Source organism: Zonotrichia leucophrys, unplaced genomic scaffold (assembly GCF_028769735.1).
Source record: "Zonotrichia leucophrys gambelii isolate GWCS_2022_RI unplaced genomic scaffold, RI_Zleu_2.0 Scaffold_114_145095, whole genome shotgun sequence".
Lineage (NCBI taxonomy): Eukaryota > Metazoa > Chordata > Aves > Passeriformes > Passerellidae > Zonotrichia > Zonotrichia leucophrys.
Window position 1 is genome coordinate 1 of NW_026992319.1, and position 22,100 is coordinate 22,100.

The 22,100-nt window shown below is 54.0% G+C and overlaps 2 protein-coding genes across 2 annotated transcripts in view; one reads left to right on the forward strand and one right to left on the reverse strand.

The window, feature by feature from the left end:
- Positions 1-668: 668 nt before the first annotated feature.
- LOC135460868 (ribosome biogenesis protein bop1-like) overlaps positions 669-22,100 on the reverse strand; it is a gene marked incomplete at its 3' end in the record, with an annotated part of 83,021 nt that continues 61,589 nt past the window's right edge. Inside the window, exons 4-5 of the mRNA XM_064737821.1 lie at positions 3,542-3,696; positions 669-786 (exon numbers count right to left, since the gene is read on the reverse strand). Of these exons, the coding sequence (XP_064593891.1) occupies positions 669-786; positions 3,542-3,696 (273 nt within the window). The remainder of the gene's footprint in view (positions 787-3,541; positions 3,697-22,100) is intronic.
- LOC135460867 (basic helix-loop-helix transcription factor scleraxis-like) lies at positions 6,720-21,606 on the forward strand. The gene is made up of 2 exons (XM_064737820.1): positions 6,720-7,610; positions 21,312-21,606. Exons 1-2 carry the CDS (start codon positions 7,014-7,016, stop codon positions 21,351-21,353), a joined length of 639 nt encoding a protein of 212 aa, XP_064593890.1. The 5' UTR covers positions 6,720-7,013; the 3' UTR covers positions 21,354-21,606.

Genomic DNA, 22,100 nt, shown 5'->3' on the forward strand with positions numbered 1-22,100 from the left:
AACCCCGCCCCATTAACACTGGGAACCCCGCCCCATTCCCATGGGAATCCCGCCCCATTCCCATGGGAATCCCGCCCCATTCCCTATGGGAACCCCGCCCCATTCCCACTGGGAATCCCGCCCCATTCCCATGGGAACCCCGCCCCATTCCCATGGGAATCCCACCCCATTCCCACTGGGAACCCCGCCCCATTCCCATGGGAATCCCGCCCCATTCCCACTGGGAACCCCGCCCCATTCCCTTTGGGAACCCCGCCCCATTCCCATGGGAATCCCGCCCCATTCCCACTGGGAATCCTGCCCCATTCCCTATGGGAATACCGCCCCATTCCCATGGGAATCCCGCCCCATTCCCATGGGAACCCCGCCCCATTCCCTATGGGAATCCCGCCCCATTCCCTATGGGAATCCTGCCCCATTTCCTTTGGGAATCCCGCCCCATTCCCATGGGAACCCCGCCCCATTCCCTATGGGAATCCCGCCCCATTCCCTATGGGAATCCCGCCCCATTTCCTTTGGGAATCCCGCCCCATTCCCATGGGAATCCCGCCCCATTCCCTATGGGAACCCCGCCCCATTCCCATGGGAATCCCGCCCCATTCCCTATGGGAATCCCGCCCCATTCCCACTGGGAATTCCCCACGGCCGGGCCGGGGTCCCTGCCCCACCTCGTAGGGGTCGAAGGCGACGTCCCCAAAGTGCCCCCGCTGCAGGCGCTGCACCAGCGCCAGCTGCTCCTCCGACAGACGCACATCGGCCCCCGTCTGCGGGTCCTGCACCGTGCGCCTGCGGACAGACGGACAGACACATGGACACATGGATGGACAGATGGACACATGGACACACAGATACAGACGCACATCGGCCCCCGTCTGCGGGTCCTGCACCGTGCGCCTATGGATGGACAGACAGACACATGGACAGACGGATGGACAGATGGACACACGGACACAGACACAGCTCCGCGCCCGTCCGATGGTCCTGCACCGTGCGCCTGGGATGGACAGACAGATGGACACATGGACACATGGACACACGGATGGACACATGGACACAGACACAGCTCGGCGCCCGTCTGACGGTCCTGCACCATGCGCCTGCACACGGACAGACGGACACATGGTCACACGGATGGACACATGGACACAGACACATGGACAGACACAGCTCAGCGCCTGTCTGAGGGTCCTGCACCGTGCACCTGAGGACAGACAGACAGACGGACACACATGGATGGACACACGGACACAGACACAGCTTTGCGCCCATCTGACGGTCCTGCACTGTGCGCCTGCGGAGGGACAGACAGACGGACACATGGACACACGGACACACGGACACATGGATGGACACATGGACAGAAGGATACAGACACAGCTCCGCCCCCGTCTGCGGGTCCTGCACCGTGCGCCTGCGGACGGACAGACGGACACATGGACACACGGACACACAGACACAGCTCCGCCCCCGTCTGCGGGTCCTGCACCGTGCGCCTATGGATGGACAGACAGATGGACACATGGACACATGGACACACGGACACAGACACAGCTCCGCCCCCGTCTGCGGGTCCTGCACCGTGCGCCTGGGATGGACAGACAGATGGACACATGGACACATGGACACATGGACACATGGACACACGGACACACAGACACAGCTCCGCCCCCGTCTGACAGTCCTGCACCGTGCGCCTACGGACAGACGGACACATGGACACATGGATGGACACATGGACACACGGACACAGACACAGCTCCGCGCCCGTCTGCCGGTCCTGAACCGTGCGCCTACGGACAGACAGACAGACAGATGGACACACGGACACACAGATACAGACACAGCTCGGCCCCCATCTGAGGGTCCTGCACCGTGCGCCTGCAGATGGACAGACAGATGGACACACATGGATGGACACATGGACACACACAGCTCCCCCCCATCTGCAGGTCCTGCACCGTACGCCTGGGACAGACAGACGGACACATGGATGGACAGATGGACACATGGACAGACACAGCTCGGCCCCCGTCAGCGGGTCCTGCACCGTGCGCCTGCACACGGACAGACGGATGGACAGATGGACGGATGGACATGTGGACACACATGGATGGACGCACGGATGGACACACCGACATGTGGGGGACACTGCTAGAGGGGATATCGGGATGGGGGACACCAGGATGGACAGCAGGATGTGAGACACGGGGATGTGGGACACGGGGATGGACAGTGGGATGGACACCAGGATGGACACTGGGATAGGGGACATGGGGATGGACACTGGGATGGACGCCGGATGGACACTGGGATGTGGGACACAGGGACGGACATAGGAATGGACACAGGGATGGACACCAGGATGGACAGACACCGGGATGGACAAAAGGATGGACACAGGGATGGACACAGGGATGGACACTGGGATGGACACAGGGATGGGGGACACAGGGATGGACACTGGGATGGACACAGGGATGGACACTGAGATGGACACAGGGATGGACACCAGGATGGACACTGGGATGGACACAGGGATGGACACTGGGATGGACACTGAGATGGACACAGGGATGTGGGACACAGGGATGGACACTGGGATGGACACAGGGATGGACACAGGGATGGACACAGGGATGGACACAGGGATGGACACAGGGATGGACACAGGGATGGACACAGGGATGGACACTGGGATGGACACAGGGATGTGGGACACAGGGATGGACACTGGGATGGACACAGGGATGGACACCGAGATGGACACAGGGATGTGGACACAGGGATGGACACAGGGATGGACACAGGGATGGACACCAGGATGGGGGACACAGGGATGGACACGGAGATGGACATGTAGGGGACACAGGGATGGACACCGGGATATGGACACTGGGATATGGACATCAGAATCCCAGGATGGACACTGAGATGGACACCAGGATGGACACTGGGATGGGGGACACGGGGATGGACACCAGGATATGGACATTGGAATCCCGGGATGGACCCAGGGATATGGACACTGGGATGGACACAGGTATGGACAGCAGGATGGACAGCAGGATGGACACAGGGATATGGACACCGGAATCCTGGGATGGACACAAAGATGGGGGACACTGGGATGGGGGACAGGGATGTGGGACAGGGATGGACACAGGGATAGGGGACACCAGGATATGGACACGGGGATGGACACAAGAATGGACACCGGGATGGACATGGGGATATGGACACAAGAATGGACACAGGGATGTGGGACACGGGGATGGACACTGGGATGGACACAGGGATGGACATTGCAATGGACACCAGGATGGACACTGGGATCAGGGACACAGGGATGGACACCAGGATATGGACACCAGGATATGGACACTGGAATCCTGGGATGGACCCAGGGATATGGACACTGAGATGGACACTGAGATGGACACAGGTATGGACAGCAGGATGGACACCGGGATATGGACACCGGGATATGGACACCTCCCGTTATCCCAAGATTTTTCCAGGCCCCTTCCCGGGAATTCCTCACCAGTATTCCGGGTTTTCCATCTTCTCCAGGAACAGGTCCAGCTCGTCCTTGCTCCTCAGGGGTTTGTAGATCTTCTTCCCGTCCAGGTCGTAGCCGATGTGCGGGAAATCCTGGTACCATTCCATGGGAATGTTCCCCACCGTGTTCCGGATGTCCTGCAGGGAAAGAACGCCGGGAAAAGGGTCAGGGGAGGGCGGGGAATTCCAGGGAATTCTCGGGGAAAAGGGTGAGGGAATTCCAGGGAATCCTTGGAAAAAAAGGGTGAGGGAATTCCAGGGAATTATTAGGGGAAAAGGGTGAGGGAATTCCAGGGAATCCTAGGGGAAAAGGGTGAGGGAATTCCAGGGAATCCTTGGAAAAAAAGGTGAGGAAATTCCAGGGAATTATTAGGGGGAAAGGGTGAGGGAATTCCAGGGAATCCTTGGGGAAAAGGGTGGGGGAATTCCAGGGAATCCTTGGAGATGCTTCCAGAGGAAAACACAGGGAAAAGGGTGAGGGAATTCCAGGGAATCCCTGCTGAAAAGGGTGAGTGAATTCCCTGGATTTTGGCTGCAATTCCCCAGATTCTGGCTGCAATTCCATGGATTCTGGCTGCAATTCCACGGATTTTGCTGCAATTCCACAGATTTTGGGACTCCCTGTGCCCCCAACCTGTGCCCAGGACCATCTCCACATCCCTGGCTGCAATTCCACAGATTCTGGCTGCAATTCCACGGATTTTGGCTGTGATTCCATGGATTTTGGGACTCCCTGTGCCCCCGGACTCTGCCCAGGACCATCTCCACATCCCTGGCTTCATCTCCACAGATTTTGGCCATGATCCCACGGATTTTGGCTGTGATTCCATGGATTTTGGCTGTGATTCCATGGATTTTGGGACTCCCTGTGCCCCCAGTCTCTGCCCATGACCATCTCCACATCCCTGGCTGTGATTCCACGGATTTTGGCTGCAATTCCATGGATTTTGGGAGTCCCTGTTGCCCCCCATGACCATCTCCACAGCCCTGGCTGCAATTCCACAGATTCTGGCTGCAATTCCATGGATTTTGGCTGTGATTCCATGGATTTTGGGACTCCCTGTGCCCCCAACCTGTGCCCAGGACCATCTCCACATCCCTGGCTGCAATTCCATGGATTTTGGCCATGATCCCACAGATTTTGGCTGCAATTCCATGGATTTTGGGACTCCCTGTGCCCCCGGACTCTGCCCAGGACCATCTCCACATCCCTGGCTTCATCTCCACAGATTTTGGCAGCAATTCCACAGATTTTGGCCGCGACTCCACCGACTTTGGCCGCGATCCCATAAATTCTGGCCGCAATCCCGCAGACTTTGGCCGCAATCCCGTAAATTCCGGCCGCAATCCCGCAGATTTTGGCCGCAATCCCGCAGATTTTGGGACTCCCTTTGCCCCCATCTCCTCCCAGCCCCCCGCTCTGCCCCCACGGAGCCGGGCCGGGCTCAGCGGGCTCCGTCCCTTTTCCCGGGAATGCTGCCGGGAGCGGGATCGGGATCGGGATAAACGAAAGCAGATGGCCGCGGGAGCCTGCGGAGGGCCGGCAGGGGGATGATGACAGAGCTTGGGTTTCGGAAGCTGCCGAGACAGGGATTAAGTGCGGGAGCGCACGGAAGGTGCCGCGCTCCGGCCGGCAAAGGAACGGGAACGGGAACGAACCTCCCGCGCGGAGCTCCCGGGAGGCGCCGCTGCCAAAGCGGGGGGAGCTCCGAGGAGGGAAAAACGAGGCCGTTCCCGGGTTTTTTTCCAGCTGGAAATGCTGGATTTCCTCCGGGATTCATGGAGTTTTGGGAGGGTGGGATAATGCAGGATTGCCAGGTGGATGGCGGGAATTCCGCAGGGAAATCCCGGAGACTTTTCCAGGTTTTTTTTTTTTTTTTCTGGGAGAGCCTCAGAGGGGTTTGGGATGCAGCAGCCAGGGAATGGAAAATCGGGATTTTGGGATGGAATTCCCAAAGAATCCGGGGCTGCTGCTCCATCCCTGGAATATCGGGAATGGGACAGGGAATGACACCTGACACCTCTGGAATTTCCATGCCACGATTCCCTCTTGGCTCTCCCCGGGCAGGGAATTCCAGCAAATCCCAGCGGCGGCTCCTCAAGGGTTAATTCCCAATTCCCGGGAGCAGCGGGAATGGGAAGGGACCGGGATAAATCCCAATTCCCAGCGGGAATTCCGCGGGAATGGGAAGGAGGGGGTTACAGGGATGGGGGGACAGCGCCAGCGGTGCCATCCCGGCATGGAAAATCCTCCGGGAATCCTCGGGATCACCGGGAATGTCGTGGGCAGAGAATTCCCTCGGCTCCGGGCGCTCCCGGAATTCCAGAGGGATCCCAGAGCACCCCTCCCGGGAATTTCGGGACCGGGACAGGGGAATTTATGGGAAAAACCGGGAAAGGAGCAGCGAATTCCCGGGGAATGTGGTGAATCCCGGGTGGGGGGAAATTCCAGAGGGATCCCAGAGTGCCCCCCTCCGGGAATTTCGGGATTGGGACAGGGGAATTTACGGGGAAAACCGGGAAAAGAACGGCGAATCCCGGGGGAGGGGAAAATTCCAGAGGGATCCCAGAGCTGCCCCCGGGAACTCCGGTGAACTTGAGGATTGGGAATTTATGGGGAAAACCGGGAAAAGAACAGCGAATCCCGGGGGAAGGGAAAATTCCAGAGGGATCCCAGAGTGCCCCCCTCCGGGAATTTCGGGATTGGGACAGGGGAATTTACGGGGAAAACCGGGAAAAGAGGCAGCGAATCCCGGGGGAAGGGAAAATTCCAGAGGGATCCCAGAGTGCCCCCCTCCCTTTCGGGATTGGGACAGGGGAATTTATGGGGAAAACCGGGAAAAGAACAGCGAATCCCGGGGGAAGGGAAAATTCCAGAGGGATCCCAGAGCTGTCCCCGGGAACTCCGGTGAATTTCGGGATTGGGACAAGGAATTCATGGGGAAAACCGGGAAAAGAGGCAGCGAAGGGGTTAAAGGCGGAGGGTGAGCTCAGGTAGGCCGGGCCTGGGGCTCCCCTTCCCGAGGGCTCCTTTTCCAAGGAAGCCGGGCCCGGAGGAGGGGCCGGGGCCGGGGCCGGGCCGCCCATTCCCGATTCCCGCCGCTATAAAAACCCCGCAATTCCAGCCCGCGGCTCCCGGAGGATGCGCACGTGCGCCGGGAGCGGCGGCGGCGGCGAGCCCCAAAACCGGGAATAAACCGGGATAAACCGGGATAAACCCCCCCCTCCAAAAAAACAAACCGGGATAAAACCCCGCGATAAACCCGCGATCAAACCCTGCGGCCACCGGCGTAAAGCAGCGCGATAAAACCCCTAAAAAGCGACATAAAAGTGGGAGAAAAAGCCGCAAAACCCGGGATAGCAGCGGGATAAAAAAGCCCTGAGAGCGGATCGGCGAGAGCCATGAGCGGCCGGAGCTGAGAGCGCTGCCCCGTTGTCCAGCGGCTTTCCCAGCCATGTCCTTCGCCATGCTGCGCTCGGCGCCGGGGCGCTTCCTGTACCCCGAGATCAGCGCGCTGTCCGAGGACGAGGAGAACAGCGAGAGCTCGGGCTCCGAGGAGAAGCCCTTCCACGCCGAGGCCGACGCGTTCGGCATGCGGGGCGGCAAGCGGCGGCCCGGCAAGAGCCGCGGGCGGCTGGCGCGGGAGCCGCGGCAGCGGCACACGGCGAACGCCCGCGAGCGGGACCGCACCAACTCGGTGAACACGGCGTTCACGGCGCTGCGCACGCTGATCCCCACCGAGCCGGCCGACAGGAAGCTCTCCAAGATCGAGACGCTGCGCCTCGCCTCCAGCTACATCTCGCACCTGGGCAACGTGCTGCTGCTGGGCGACGCGGGCGGCGGAGGGCAGCCGTGCCACGGAGCGGCGGCGGCGGCGGCGGCGGCGGCGGCGGCGGGGCCGGGAGCGGCGGCGGCAGCGGCGGCAGCGGCGGCGGCGGCGGCGGCGGCCGCGTTCTGTGGCGGAGGGAGCGCGTCCCCGCCCGGGCGGGAGAGCGAGAGCGGGCAGCCGCGGCAGATCTGCACCTTCTGCCTCAGCAACCAGCGCAAAATGGTGAGTGCTGGCGATGGGGATACCGGGAATAACGGGGATAGTGGGAATAAGGGGAATAGTGGGGTCCGGGATAGCGGGAATGGGGTCCGAGATAGCGGGAATGGGGTCCGGGATAGCGGGAATGGGGGATCCCGGGGTGCCCAGCCCCGGCAGATCTGCACCTTCTGCCTCAGCAACCAGCGCAAAATGGTGAGTGCTGGCGATGGGGATACCGGGAATAACGGGGATAGTGGGGTCCGGGATAGCGGGATTTGGGAATGGGGATCCCGGGATTCCCAGCCCCGGCAGATCTGCACCCTCTGCCTCAGCAACCAGGGGAAAATGGTGAGCGATTGTGATGGGGATACCAGGAATAACGGGATAGTGGGGTCTGGGATAGCGGGAATGGGGTCCGGGATAGCGGGATTTGGGATCCCGGGGTGCCCAGCCCCGGCAGGTCTGCACCTTCTGCCTCAGCAACCAGCGCAAAATGGTGATTGTGATGGGGATACCGGGAATAACGGGGATAGCGGGGATAATGGGGTCCTGGATAGCAGGAATGGGGATCCCGGGGTGCTCAGCCCCGGCAGGTCTGCACCCTCTGCCTCACCAACCAGCGCAAAATGGGGAGTTTGGGATAGAAGGAATGGGGACCGGGATAACAGGAATGGGACCAGGATAGCGAGAATGGGGTCCGGGATAGCAGGAATGGGGATCCCGGGGTGCTCAGCCCCGGCAGATCGGCACCTTCTGCCTCAGCAACCAGCGCCAAATGGTGAGTGCTGGCGATGGGGTACCGGGAATAACGGGGATAACGGGGTCCGGGATAGCGGGAATGGGGTCCGGGATAGCGGGAATGGGGGATCCCGGGGTGCCCAGCCCCGGCAGATCGGCACCTTCTGCCTCAGCAACCAGCGCAAAATGGTGAGCGATTGTGATGGGGATACCGGGAATAACGGGGATAAATGGGGTCCGGGGATAGCGGGATTTGGGAATGGGGATCCCGGGGTGCCCAGCCCCGGCAGATTTGCACCCTCTGCCTCAGCAACCAGGGGAAAATGGTGAGTGCTGGCGATGGGGACACGGGGAATAACGGGGATACTGGGATCCGGGATAGCGGGAATGGGGATCCCGGGGTGCCCAGCCCCGGCAGATCTGCACCCTCTGCCTCAGCAACCAGCGCAAAATGGTGAGTTTGGGATAGAAGGAATGAGGACCAGGATAAGGGGAATGGGGTCCCGGATAGCGGGAATGCAGTGGGGATAGAGGGAATGGGGATTTGGGAATCCTGGGATTCCCAGCCGCGGCAGATCGGCACCTTCTGCCTCAGCAACCAGCGGAAAATGGTGAGCGATTGTGATGGGGATACCGGGAATAACGGGAATAGTGGGAATAAGGGGGATAGTGGGGTCCGGGATAGCGGGAATGGGGTCCGGGATAGCGGGATTTGGGAATGGGGGATCCCGGGGTGCCCAGCCCCGGCAGATCTGCACCTTCTGCCTCAGCAACCAGCGCAAAATGGTGAGTTTGGGATAGAAGGAATGAGGACCGGGATAAGGGGAATGGGGACCGGGATAGCGGGAATGGGGTCCCGGATAGCGGGAATGCAGTGGGGATAGAGGGAATGGGGATTTGGGAATCCTGGGATTCCCAGCCGCGGCAGATCGGCACCTTCTGCCTCAGTGCAAAATGGTGAGGGGTGGTACCGGGAATACCGGGAATAATGGGGATAAATGGGGTGCCGGATAGCAGGAATAGGGTCCAGGATAGCTGGAATTCTGCAGGGATAGAGAGAATGGGGATTGGGATTTGGGAATCCTGGGAATTCCCAGCCCCGGCAGTTCGGCGCCTTCTGATTTAGCAACCAGCGGAAAATTGTGAGTTTGGGACAGAGGGAATGGGGACTGGGATAGCAGGAATACTGGGAATGGCGAGCAGGATATCGGGAATGCCGCAGAGATAGAGGGAATGGGGAGAGGGATTTGGGAATGGGGGATTTGGGAATTGCGGGATGTCCAGGCAGGGCAGATCGGCACCTTCTGCCTCAGCAGCCAGAGGAAAACGGTGAATTTGGGAGAGTCTGGGATGCAGGGAATGGGATACTGGGAATGCCACAGGGAATGGGGGCTGGGATACTTGGAATGGGGGCTGGGATACTGGGAATGGGGACTGGGATACTGGGAATGCCGTGGGGATAGAGGGAAAGGCGGCCTGGGGTTTGGGAATGAATCCCGCAGGGATGTGGGGAATTGTGTCCCAGGATTCGGGAATGTTGTGGAGGTGAAGGAAATGGGGACCGGGATTCGGGAATGAATCCCACAGGGATAAAAGGGAATGGGGATTGGGATTTGGGAATGAATCCCGCAGGGATAAAGGGGAATGGAGGCTCCTGAAATGCGGGAATGCCTTGGGGAATGGGGGCCGGGATTTGGGAATGAATCCCACAGGGATAAAAGGGAATGGGGATTGGGATTTGGGAATGAATCCCACAGGGATAAAAGGGAATGGGGATTGGGATTTGGGAATGAATCCCGCAGGGATAAAGGGGAACGGAGATTGGGATTTGGGAATGAATCCCGCAGGGATAAAAGGGAAGGGGGATTGGGATTTGGGAATGAATCCCACAGGGATAAAAGGGAATGGGGGCTCCCAGGATTCTGGATTCGGGTTGGGAATGAGGAGCTCCCATGCAGAGGCACTGGGGCTTCCCAAAAAACCGGAGATTCCTGATCCCGGCAGGCAGGGAATTGTGTCCTGGGAATTCAGGAACGAATCCTGCAGGGAACTGAGTCCCGGGATCTGGGAATGCCAAGGGGATGGGGACCAGGATTTGGGATTTGGGATGGGAATGCTGAGCTCCCGTGTGGGTTTTCCTGGAAAAGTGGCGATTCCTGGGTTTATCCAGGTGAAAATTCTGTTTGTTCCACTCTGAGGAGCAGCGGGATTCAGGGAATTTTGTCTTGGGAATTCAGGAATTAATCCCGTGGGGATGTCGGGAATGGGGATTGGGAATTCGGGAATGAATCCTGTGGGGATTCAGGGAATGGGGATTGGGAATTTGGGAATGAATCCCGTGGGGATTCAGGGAATGGGGATTGGGAATTCGGGAATGAACCCGTGGGGATTCAGGGAATGGGGACTGGGAATTTGGGATCCACACTGGGAACGACGAGATCCCATCCGGGGCTTCCCAAAAAAATGGCGATTCCCAGTTTATCCCAGCGATTCCCAGTTTATCCCAACGATTCCCTGATTTATCCCACTCATTCCCAGATTTATCCCAGCGGTTCCTGGGTTTATCCCAGGAATTCCCTGATTTATCCCAGTGATTCCCAGTTTATCCCAGCGATTCCCAGATTATCCCAGTGATTCCCGGGTTTATCCCAATGTTTGCCCACTGCTGGGATCAGAGGCCAGAGGTGGTTCCAAAATCCATGGAAAATCCACAAAAAAATCCACAGAAAATCCACAAAAAATCCGCGAAAAATCCACAGAAAATCCACAGAAAATCCATGGAAAATCCGTGGAAAAACCTCTCTGGAGCCACAGGAAAAGGGATTGGGATTTGGGATTGGCTCCCAGTATTCCCAGTAACCCCATAATGGGCTCCCAGTATTCCCAGTAACTCCATACCGAGATTCCCAGTATTCCCAGTAACTCCATAATGGGCTCCCAGTATTCCCAGTAACTCCATACCGAGATTCCCAGTATTCCCAGTAACTCCATAATGGGATCCCAGTATCCCCAGTAAGTCTATAACGGGATTCCCAGTATTCCCAGTAACTCCATAACGGGATTCCCAGTATTCCCAGTAACTCCATACTGGGCTCCCAGTATTCCCAGTAACTCCATAATGGGATTCCCAGTATTCCCAGTAACTCCATAACAGGATCCCAGTATTCCCAGTAACTCCATAACAGGTTCCCAGTATTCCCAGTTACTCCGTAACAGGGTTCCCAGTATTCCCAGTAATTCCATAACGGGGATCCCAGTATTCCCAGTAACTCCATAACGGGATTCCCACTATTCCCAGTAACTCCATAATGGGATTCCCAGTATTCCCAGTAACTCCATACTGGGCTCCGAGTATTCCCGGTAACTCCGTACTGGGATTCCCAGTATTCCCAGTAACTCCATAACGGGATTCCCAGTATTCCCAGTAACTCCATACCATGATTCCCAGTATTCCCAGTAACTCCATAACAAGATCCCAGTATTCCCAGTAACTCCATACTGGGATTCCCAGTATTCCCAGTAACTCCATACTGGGATTCCCAGTATTCCCAGTAACTCCATAACAGGATCCCAGTAACTCCATAAAAGGGATCCCAGTATTCCCAGTAACTCCATACTGGGCTCCCAGTATTCCCAGTAACTCCATAATGGGATTCCCAGTATTCCCAGTAACTCCATAACAGGATCCCAGTATTCCCAGTAACTCCGTACTGGGCTCCCAGTATTCCCAGTAACTCCATACTGGGCTCCCAGTATTCCCAGTAACTCCGTACTGGGATTCCCAGTATTCCCAGTAACTCCATAACGGGATTCCCAGTATTCCCAGTAACTCCATAACAGGATCCCAGTATTCCCAGTAACTCCATACTGGGCTCCCAGTATTCCCAGTAACTCCATAACGGGATTCCCAGTATTCCCAGTAACTCCATAACGGGATTCCCAGTATTCCCAGTAACTCCATAACGGGATTCCCAGTATTCCCAGTAACTCCATACTGGGATCCCAGTATTCCCAGTAACTCCATACTGGGCTCCCAGTATTCCCAGTAACTCCGTACTGGGATTCCCAGTATTCCCAGTAACTCCATAACAGGATTCCCAGTCCCTGAGTGCCCAATCCCAGTGCTCCCAGTTCCCCCAGTGCCCCTGGATTTTGGAATTTCCTGGATTTTAGAATTCCCTCTCCTCTCCTGATTCCCTGGATTTTGGAATTCCCTCTCCTGATTCCCTGGATTTTGGGATTCCCTGGATTTTGGGATTCCGTCTCCTGATTTCCCAGATTTTGGGATTCCCTCTCCTCTCCTGATTCCCTGGATTTTGGGATTCCCTCTCTCCCAATTTCCTGGATTTTGGGATTCTCCAGATTCTGAAATTCCCTGTCCTGATTCCCTGGATTTTGGGATTCCCTGGATTTTGGGATTCCCCAGATTTTGGGATTCCCTTTCCTCTCCCAATTCCCTGGATTTGGGAATCACCAAACTCTGGGGTTTTTCACCCAAAACCATTTCCAAAGCCCAACAGCTCCGGGGTTTGGGAAAAAGGGAATTTGGGAAAAGGGGAATTTGGGAATCTCAATAAACCCCCATCTCTAATTTCCCATCAATCCAAATAATTCCTCATCCCTAATTTTCCATTAATCTCAAAAAATTCCATCACTAATTTGGGATAAATCCCGATAAATCCCCATCCTTAATTTTGTAATTCCTACAAATTCCCAGCGTCAATTTGCCATCAATCCCAATAAATCCCCATCCTTAATTTTCCATCAATCCCAGTAATTCCCACGCCTAATTTTGGATCAATTCCTATAAAATCCCATCACAGCTGGAACTGGGGCTGGAATTGAAGCTGGAATTGGAGCTGGGAATAGAACTGGAATTGGGATGGGAATTAGGGCTGGAATTAGAACTGGAATTGGGACTGGAATTGGGGCTGGAAACAGAATTAGAACTGGAATTTTAGAACTGGAAATTTAGGGCTGGAATTAGAACTGGAATTCTAATTCCATTCCATTAGAATGGAATTAGAACTGGAATTGAAGCTGGAATTAGGATCAGAACTGGAATTGGGGCTGGAATTAGAATGGGAACTGGAATCAGGGGTGGAATTAGAGCTGGAATTGAGGCTGGATTTGGGGTTGGAATAAGAACTGGAATTAGGGATGGAATCAGAACCGGAATTAGAACTGGAATTGGGGTTGGAAAGAGAATTAGAACTGGAATTTCAGAACTGGAAATTTAGGGCTGGAATTAGAACTGGAATTCTAATTCCATTCCATTAGAATGGAATCAGAACTGGAATTAGGGCTGGAATTAGAACTGGAATTGGAATCAGGGGTGGAATTAGGGCTGGAATTGAAGATGGAATCAGAACTGGAATTGGGGCTGGAATCGGGGCTGGAAAGAGAATTAGAACTGGAATTGGGGCTGGAATTAGAATGGGAACTGGAATCAGGGGTGGCATTAGAGCTGGAATTGAGGCTGGATTTGGGGTTGGAATTAGGGATGGAATCAGAACCGGAATTAGAACCGGAATCAGAACTGGAATTGGGGCTGGAAAGAGAATTAGAACTGGAATTTTAGAACTGGAATTAGGGCTGGAATTAGAACTGGAATTCTAATTCCATTCCATTAGAATGGAATTAGAACTGGAATTGGGGCTGGAATTAGAATGGGAACTGGAATCAGGGGTGGAATTAGAGCTGGAATTGAGGCTGGATTTGGGGTTGGAATAAGAACTGGAATTAGGGATGGAATCAGAACCGGAATTAGAACTGGAATTGGGGTTGGAAAGAGAATTAGAACTGGAATTTCAGAACTGGAAATTTAGGGCTGGAATTAGAACTGGAATTCTAATTCCATTCCATTAGAATGGAATCAGAACTGGAATTGGGGCTGGAATCGGGGCTGGAATTATGATTAGAAATGGAATTGGGGCTGGAATTAGAACTGGAATTGGGACTGGAATTGGGGCTGGAAACAGAATTAGAACTGGAATTTTAGAACTGGAATTAAAACTGGAATTAGAACTGGAATTCTAATTCCATTCCATTAGAATGGAATTAGAACTGGAATTGAAGCTGGAATCAGAACTGGAATTGGGGCTGGAATTAGAACTGTAATTGAGGCTGGATTTGGGGTTGGAATTAGGGATGGAATCAGAACCGGAATCAGAACTGGAATCAGAGCTGGAATGGGGGCTGGAATTGGGGCTGGAATTTGGGCTGGAATCAGAGCTGGAATTGGATCTGGAATTAGAATAAGAACTACAATCAGAACTGGAATTAGGGCAGGAATTGGGGCTGGATTTGGGAATACAATTAGGAGTAGAATTAGAACTGGAATTGGGGCTGGATTTGGATCTGGAATTGCAGCTGTAATTCAGGCTGGAATCAGAACTGGAATTGGATCTGGAATTAGAACTGGAATTGGAACTGGAATCAGAACTGGAATTGGGGCTGGAGTCAGAACTGGAATTGGGACTGGAATTGGGGCTGGAATCTGGGATGTATTTGGATCTGGAATTAGAACAGGAATTAGGGCTGGAATTAGAACTGGAATTAAAGATGGAATCGGAGCTGGAATTAGAACTGGAATTGGGGCTGGATTTGGAGCTGAAATTAGAATTGGAATCAGAACTGGAAATAGAACTGGAAGTAGAATTGGAATTGGGGCTGAATTTGGATCTGGAATTGGGGCTGGAATTAGAACTGGAATTAGGGCTGGAATCATAGCTGGAATTGGGGCTGGAATCGGGGATGGATTTGGATCTGGAATTAGAACAGGAATCAGGGCTGGAATTAGAGCTGGAATCGGGGCTGGAATTAGGACTGGAATTAGAACTGGAATTGGGGCTGGAATCAGAACTGGAATTAAAGATGGAATCAGGGCTGGAATCGGGGCTGGAATTTGGATCTGGAATTGGGGCTGGAATCAGAACCGGAATCGGAGCCGGAGCCGCCGCTCCCGATCCGCGCCGGGTTTTTTTGGGATGCATTCCCGTGGATTTGGGGTTTATGGGGTGTGAAGGGAATCCCATCCCACCCTTTGATCCTGGGGTGTCGGACAAGGCCGAGGAAACGAGATCCAGACCCTCGGGAATGCCGGGAATGCCGGGAATGCCGGGAATGCCGGGAATGCCGGGATGGGAACGGCTCCGGGGCTTGGGATCATCCCAGGATTTCCATTCCCACCCCAAATCCCTTTGGGATCATCCCAGAATTTCCATTCCCGCCCCAAATCCCTTTGGGATCATCCCAGGGCTCCCATTCCTGCCCCAAATCCCTTTGGGATCATCCCAGAATTTCCATTCCCATCCCAAATCCCTTTGGGATCCTCCCAGAATTTCCATTCCCATCCCAAATCCCTTTGGGATCCTCCCAGAGTTCCCATTCCCATCCCAAATCCCTTTGGGATCATCCCAGAATTTCCATTCCCATCCCAAATCCCTTTGGGATCATCCCAGGGCTCCCATTCCCATCCCAAATCCCTTTGGGATCATCCCAGGATTTCCATTCCCACCCCAAATCCCTTTGGGATCATCCCAGAATTTCCATTCCCACCCCAAATCCCTTTGGGATCATCCCAGAATTTCCATTCCCACCCCAAATCCCTTTGGGATCATCCCAGAATTTCCATTCCCGTCCCAAATCCCTTTGGGATCATCCCAGAATTTCCATTCCCGCCCCAAATCCCTTTGGGATCATCCCAGAATTTCCATTCCCGCCCCAAATCCCTTTGGGATCATCCCAGAATTTCCATTCCCATCCCAAATCCCTTTGGGATTATCCCAGAATTTCTATTCCCATCCCAAACTTGGCTTTTCCATGGATGGGAGCACCTGATCCCACAGGAATGGGGTGGGATTTGGGGCCCTTCCCAACCCCAAGAATTCCAGGATTCCAGGTGGGAGCAGGAGACTTCCCAAAGTGTGGGATCGGCTCCCTAAAATCCATCCTGCCCGGAAAATTCACCCTAAAATCCTCTTCTCGTCCCAAAAATCCCTAAAATCCTCTTTCTGTCCCAAAAAAAATCCCCCCTATAATCCTCCAGGATTTTCCAGGACTGGAAAATTGGGATTTGGGGATTCCCAGGTCTCAACAGTGCCAAGGGAATTCTGGGCTGGAATTTTGGGAGCCAGCAGAGATCTGGGATCCAGGGGGAAATTGGGATAAAGGAATTCCTGTCTGGAATCTCAGGATCCAGGGGAAAACTGGGATTTGGGGAGGATTTGGGAAATGCTGGGAAAGGGAAATCCCGGGAAATGGGAAATCCTTGGAAATGGGAAATCCTTGCAAATGGGAAATCCTGGGAAATGGAATATCCTGGGAAATGGGAAGTCCTGGGAAAGGGGAAATCCCGGGAAAGGGGAAATCCTGGGAAATGGAAAACCACAGGAAATGGGAAATCCTGGGAAATGGGAAATTTTGGGAAATGGGAAATCCTTGGAAATGGGAAGTCCTGGGAAATGGGAAACGGGGAATCCTGGGAAATGGAAAAACCACAGGAAACACAAAATCCTGAAAATGGGAAATCCTGGGAATCCCAGGGAAAACCCCAGCACAGCTTCCCAAGGAAAGGATTTCCATGGAAAAATCCCAGATTTAGGCACAAGGTACAGAAATTCCATAAGATTCCCAAACCACCCTGCAGCCGGGAGCTTCCCTGAGAGATTCCCGCTTTTTCCAAGGATGAGATCACTCAAATGCAGGTTTTTCATGGAAAAATCCCAGATTTAGGCACAAGGAGCAGGAATTCCACGAGATTCCCAAATCACACCAGAGCCCGGAGTTTCCCTTTTCCTGAGGACCCCAATCCAGGTTTTCCATGGAAAAATCCTGAATTTAATCACAAGGAGCAGGAATTCCACGGGATTCCCAAACCACACCGGAGCCGGGAGTTTTCCTCAGCAATTCCCGATTTTCCCCTTTTCCCCCTTCAGGGTTGGCCCCAAATCCAGGTTTTCCATGGAAAAATCCCGGATTTAATCACAAGGAGCAGGAATTCCACGGGATTCCCGACCCACCCCGGGGCCGTTCCCGCTTTTCCCCCTTCAGAGCTGGATCAGCCCAGTCCAGGTTCAGGTTTTCCATGGAAAAATCCCAAATTTATGCACAGGGAGCAGGAATTCCATGGGATTCCCAAACCATCCCGGAGCCAGGAGCTTCCTTGAGCCATTCCCATTTTTCCTCCTTCAGGGCTGGCCCCAAATCCAGGTTTTCCATGGAAAAATCCCGGATTTAATCACAAGGAGCAGGAATTCCACGGGATTCCCAAACCACACAGGAGCCAGGAGCTTCCCTGAGCCATTCCCATTTTTCCCAAGGATGAGATCACTCAAATCCAGGTTTTCCATGGAAAAATCCCAAATTTATGCATGGGGAGCAGGAATTCCATGGGATTCCCGACCCACCCGGGGCCGTTCCCGCTTTTCCCCCTTTCCCGAATCCCGAATTGCTGCCAGAGGGAGGGAAAAGCGCTGTGGCTGCGGCACTTTGGGATTTTCCCAATCCCGGTTTCCGCTCCAGACGGCCCCGCTGGAGCTCCCGGGGATTGAACATCTGGGAAATCCGAGCAGAGCAACGGAATCCACCCCTCCCTGCCCGCGGCAACAAAGGGACGGAAAAACGGGGAGGGGAAACGGGAATGGGATCCCGAAAAACGGGGATGGGAAACGGGAATGGGATCCCGAAAAATGGGGATGGGAAACGGGAACTGGATCTCAGAAAATGGGGATGGAAAATGGGAGTTGGATCCCAAAAACTGGGGATGGGAAACGGGAATGGGATCCCAAAAAATGGGGATGGGAAATGGGAATTGGATCCCGAAAACTGGGGATGGAGAATGGGAACTGGATCCTAAAAAATGGGAATTGGATCCTAAAAAATGGGGATGGGAAACGGGAATGGGATCCCGAAAAATGGGGATGGGAAACGGGAGTGGGATCCCGAAAAATGGGGATGGGAAACGGGAGTGGGATCCCAAAAATGGGGATGGGAAACGGGAATGGGATCCCAAAAACGGGGATGGGAAACAGGAATGGGATCCCGAAAACGGGGATGGGAAATGGGAGTTGGATCCCGAAAACTGGGGATGGAAAATGGGAATTGGATCCCAAAAAATGGGGATGGAAAATGGGAATTGGATCTCAGAAAATGGGGATGGAAAACGGGAGTGGGATCCCAAAAACGGGGATGGGAAACGGGAATGGGATCCCGAAAAATGGGGATGGAAAGCGGCGGGGAGGATGGGATGGGGATGGGAAACGGGAATGGGATCCCCAAAAACGGGGATGGGAAACGGGAATGGGATCCCGAAAAATGGGGATGGAAAATGGGAATTGGATCTCAGAAAATGGGGATGGAAAACGGGAATGGGATCCCGAAAACTGGGATGGGAAACGGGAATGGGATCCCGAAAACGGGGATGGGAAACGGGAATGGGATCCCCAAAAACGGGGATGGGAAACGGGAATGGGATCCCGAAAAATGGGGATGGAAAATGGGAATGGGATCCCGAAAACGGGGATGGGAAATGGGAACTGGATCCTAAAAACTGGGAATTGGATCCTAAAAAACGGGGACGGGAAATGGGAATTGGATCTCAGAAAATGGGGATGGAAAACGGGAGTGGGATCCCGAAAAACGGGGATGGGAAACGGGAATGGGATCCCGAAAACTGGGATGGGAAATGGGAATGGGATCCTAAATGAAAAATAGGAATTGGATACTAAAAACTGGGGATGGAAAATGGGAATTGGATACTAAAAAATGGGGATGGAGAATGGGAACTGGATCCTAAAAAATGGGGATGGAAAACGGGAGTGGGATCCCAAAAAACAGAGATGGAAAATGGGAATTGGATCCTAAAAAAAGGGGATGGGAATGGGAGTGGGATCCCGAAAAACGGGGATGGGAAACGGGAATGGGATCCCCAAAAATGGGATAGGGAAAAGGGAGGCTGGGATGGGGATGGAAAACGGGAACTGGGAATGGGAGAATCCTGGAAAACAGGGAGGGGAGGCAGGGGGATACTGGTTATACTGGGATAGTACTGGTTATACTGGGATAGTACTGGTTATACTGGAGTGGTACTGGGATGGTACTGGTTATACTGGGATAGTACTGGTTATACTGGGATAGTACTGGTTATACTGGGATGGTACTGGGAATGGTACTGGTTATACTGGGGCGGTACTGGTTATACTGGGATAGTGCTGGTTATACTGGGATGGTACTGGGAATGGTACTGGTTATACTGGGGCAGTACTGGTTATAATGGAATGGTACTGGGAGTAGTACTGGTTATACTGGGATGGTGCTGGGAGTGACAGGTGGCAGAGATGGTGGCACTGGTGGCACTGGGGTTGTACTGGTTATACTGGGGTTATACTGGTTATACTGGTGGCACTGGGGTTACACTGGTTATACTGGGGTTATACTGGTTATACTGGAGTTATACTGGTTATACTGGGGGCTATACTGGTTACACTGGGGCTATATTGGTCACACTGGGGGTTATACTGGTTACACTGGAGTTATACTGGTTATACTGGGGTTATACTGGTTGTACTGGGGTTATACTGGTTATACTGTAAGTTATACCGGTTACACTGGTGGCACTGGGGCTATACTGGTTATTTAGAGGGGTTATACTGGGCTTATACTGGTGGCACTGGGGCCATACTGGCTATACTGGGGTTATACTGGTTGTACCGGGGTTACACTGGAGTTATACTGGTTATACTGGGGTTATACTGGTTATTCAGGGGGGTTATACTGGTTGTACTGGGATTATACTGGTTATACTGGGGTTATACTGGTTGTACTGGGGTTATACTGGGGTTATACTGTTTATACTGAGTTATACTGGTTATACTGGGGTTATACTGGTTATTCAGGGGGGTTATACTGGTGGCACTGGGGCTATACTGGGGTTACACTGGTTATACTGGGGCCATACTGGTTATACTGGGGTTATACTGGTTATTTAGAGGTGTTATACTGGTTGTACTGGGGTTATATTGGTTATACTGGGTTATACTGGGGTTATACTGGTTATTCAGGGGGGTTATACTAGTGGCACTGGGGCCATACTGGTTATACTGGGATTATACTGGGGCCATACTGGTTACACTGGGGTTATACTGGTGGCACTGGTGGCTACATTGGTTGTACTGGTGGCACTGGGGTTCTACTGGGGCCATACTGGTTATACTGGTTACACTGGGGGTGACTGGGGCACGGGAATCCCGGGATCGGGGCAAGGATCAGGAACAGCTCCGGGAGATCCTGGGAGGATTCCCAGGAACGGATCCCAGGAAAATTCCCTGGAACGGGATCCAGGAGAATTCCCCAGGAGGATTCCCTGGGAAGGGATCCCAGAGGATTCCCAGGAAGGGATTCCTGGAACATTCCCTGGGAAAGGATCCAGGAGAATTCCCCAGGAGGATTCCCTGGGAAGGGATCCCAGAGGATTCCCAGGAAGGGATTCCAGGAACATTCCCTGGGAAAGGATCCAGGAGAATTCTCAGGAAAGGATCTCAGGAGGATTTTCAGGAAGGGATCCCAGGAGGATTCCCTGGAAGAGGATCCCTGGGAAAGGATCCAGGAGGATTCCCAGGAAGGAATCTCAGGAGAATTCCCTGCGAGGATTCCTTGGGAAGGGATCCTGGGAGAATCCCCAGGGAAGGGATCTCAGGAGAATTTCCTGGGAATGCGCTCCCAGAGGATTCCCAGGAAGGGATTCCAGAATTCCCTGGGAAGGGATCCTGGGATGATTCTCTGGGAAATGGATCCAGGAAAACTCCCTGGGAAGGGATTCTCTGGGAAAAGATCTCAGGAGAATTCCCAGGAAGGGATCCCAGAGGATTCCTGTGAAGGGAATTCCGCTGGGAAGCGGATCCTGGGTGGATTCCGTGGGAAGGGATCCCGGGAGGATTCCAGAATTCCCAATTCCAGGTTTGATCCCATCTCCTTTCCCTCCCGCAGAGCAAAGACCGGGACAGGAAGACGGGACAGCTCCGGAGCTAGGCCGGGAATTCCAGCGGAAATTCCAGCCGGGAATTCCAGCCGGGAATCCCAGTGGGAATCCCAACCGGAGCAGGGGAAGCCACGCTGGAGGATTCCCGGATCCAGGGACGTTTTCCTGCTGGATCCCGCGGGAAGAGCGGCACCGACATTCCACAGGATCCCACGGGACACAGAGGATGTGCCGGAATTCCGGGAGATCCCGGGAATGCAGAGCCGCTCCGGGAATCCTCGGGAATTTCTGCCCTGGGATTCCGGATCATGGAACACTTGGAACTTTGGGAATCCTCAGGAATTCCTGCCCTGGGATTCCAGATTACAGAACACTTGGATCCGCTCTGGGAATTCCTGCCCTGGGATTCCGGATCATGGAACACTTGGAACTCTGGGAATCCTCGGGAATTCCTGCCCCGGAATTCCGGATCATGGAACACTTGGATCCACTCTGGGAATTCCTGCCCTGGGATTCTGAATCATTGAACACTTGGATCTCTGGGAATCCAGTCTGGGAATTCCTGCCCCGGGATTCTGGATCATGGAACACTTGGATCCACTCTGGGAATCCTTGGGAATTCCTGCCCTGGGATCATGGAACACTTGGATCTCTGGGAATCCAGTCTGGGAATTCCTGCCCTGAGATTCTGGATCATGGAACACTTGGATCTCTGGGAATCCTTGGGAATTCCTGCTCTGGGATTCTGGATCATGAACACTTGGATCCACTCTGGGAATCCTTGGGAATTCCGGATC

Coding starts and splice junctions, on each gene's coding strand:
- LOC135460867 (XM_064737820.1), top strand. CDS start 7,014: ATGTCCTTCGCCATGCTGCGCTCGGCGCCGGGGCGCTTCCTGTACCCC. Junction 7,611..21,311: donor TCAGCAACCAGCGCAAAATG/GTGAGTGCTGGC, acceptor TCCCTCCCGCAG/AGCAAAGACCGGGACAGGAA.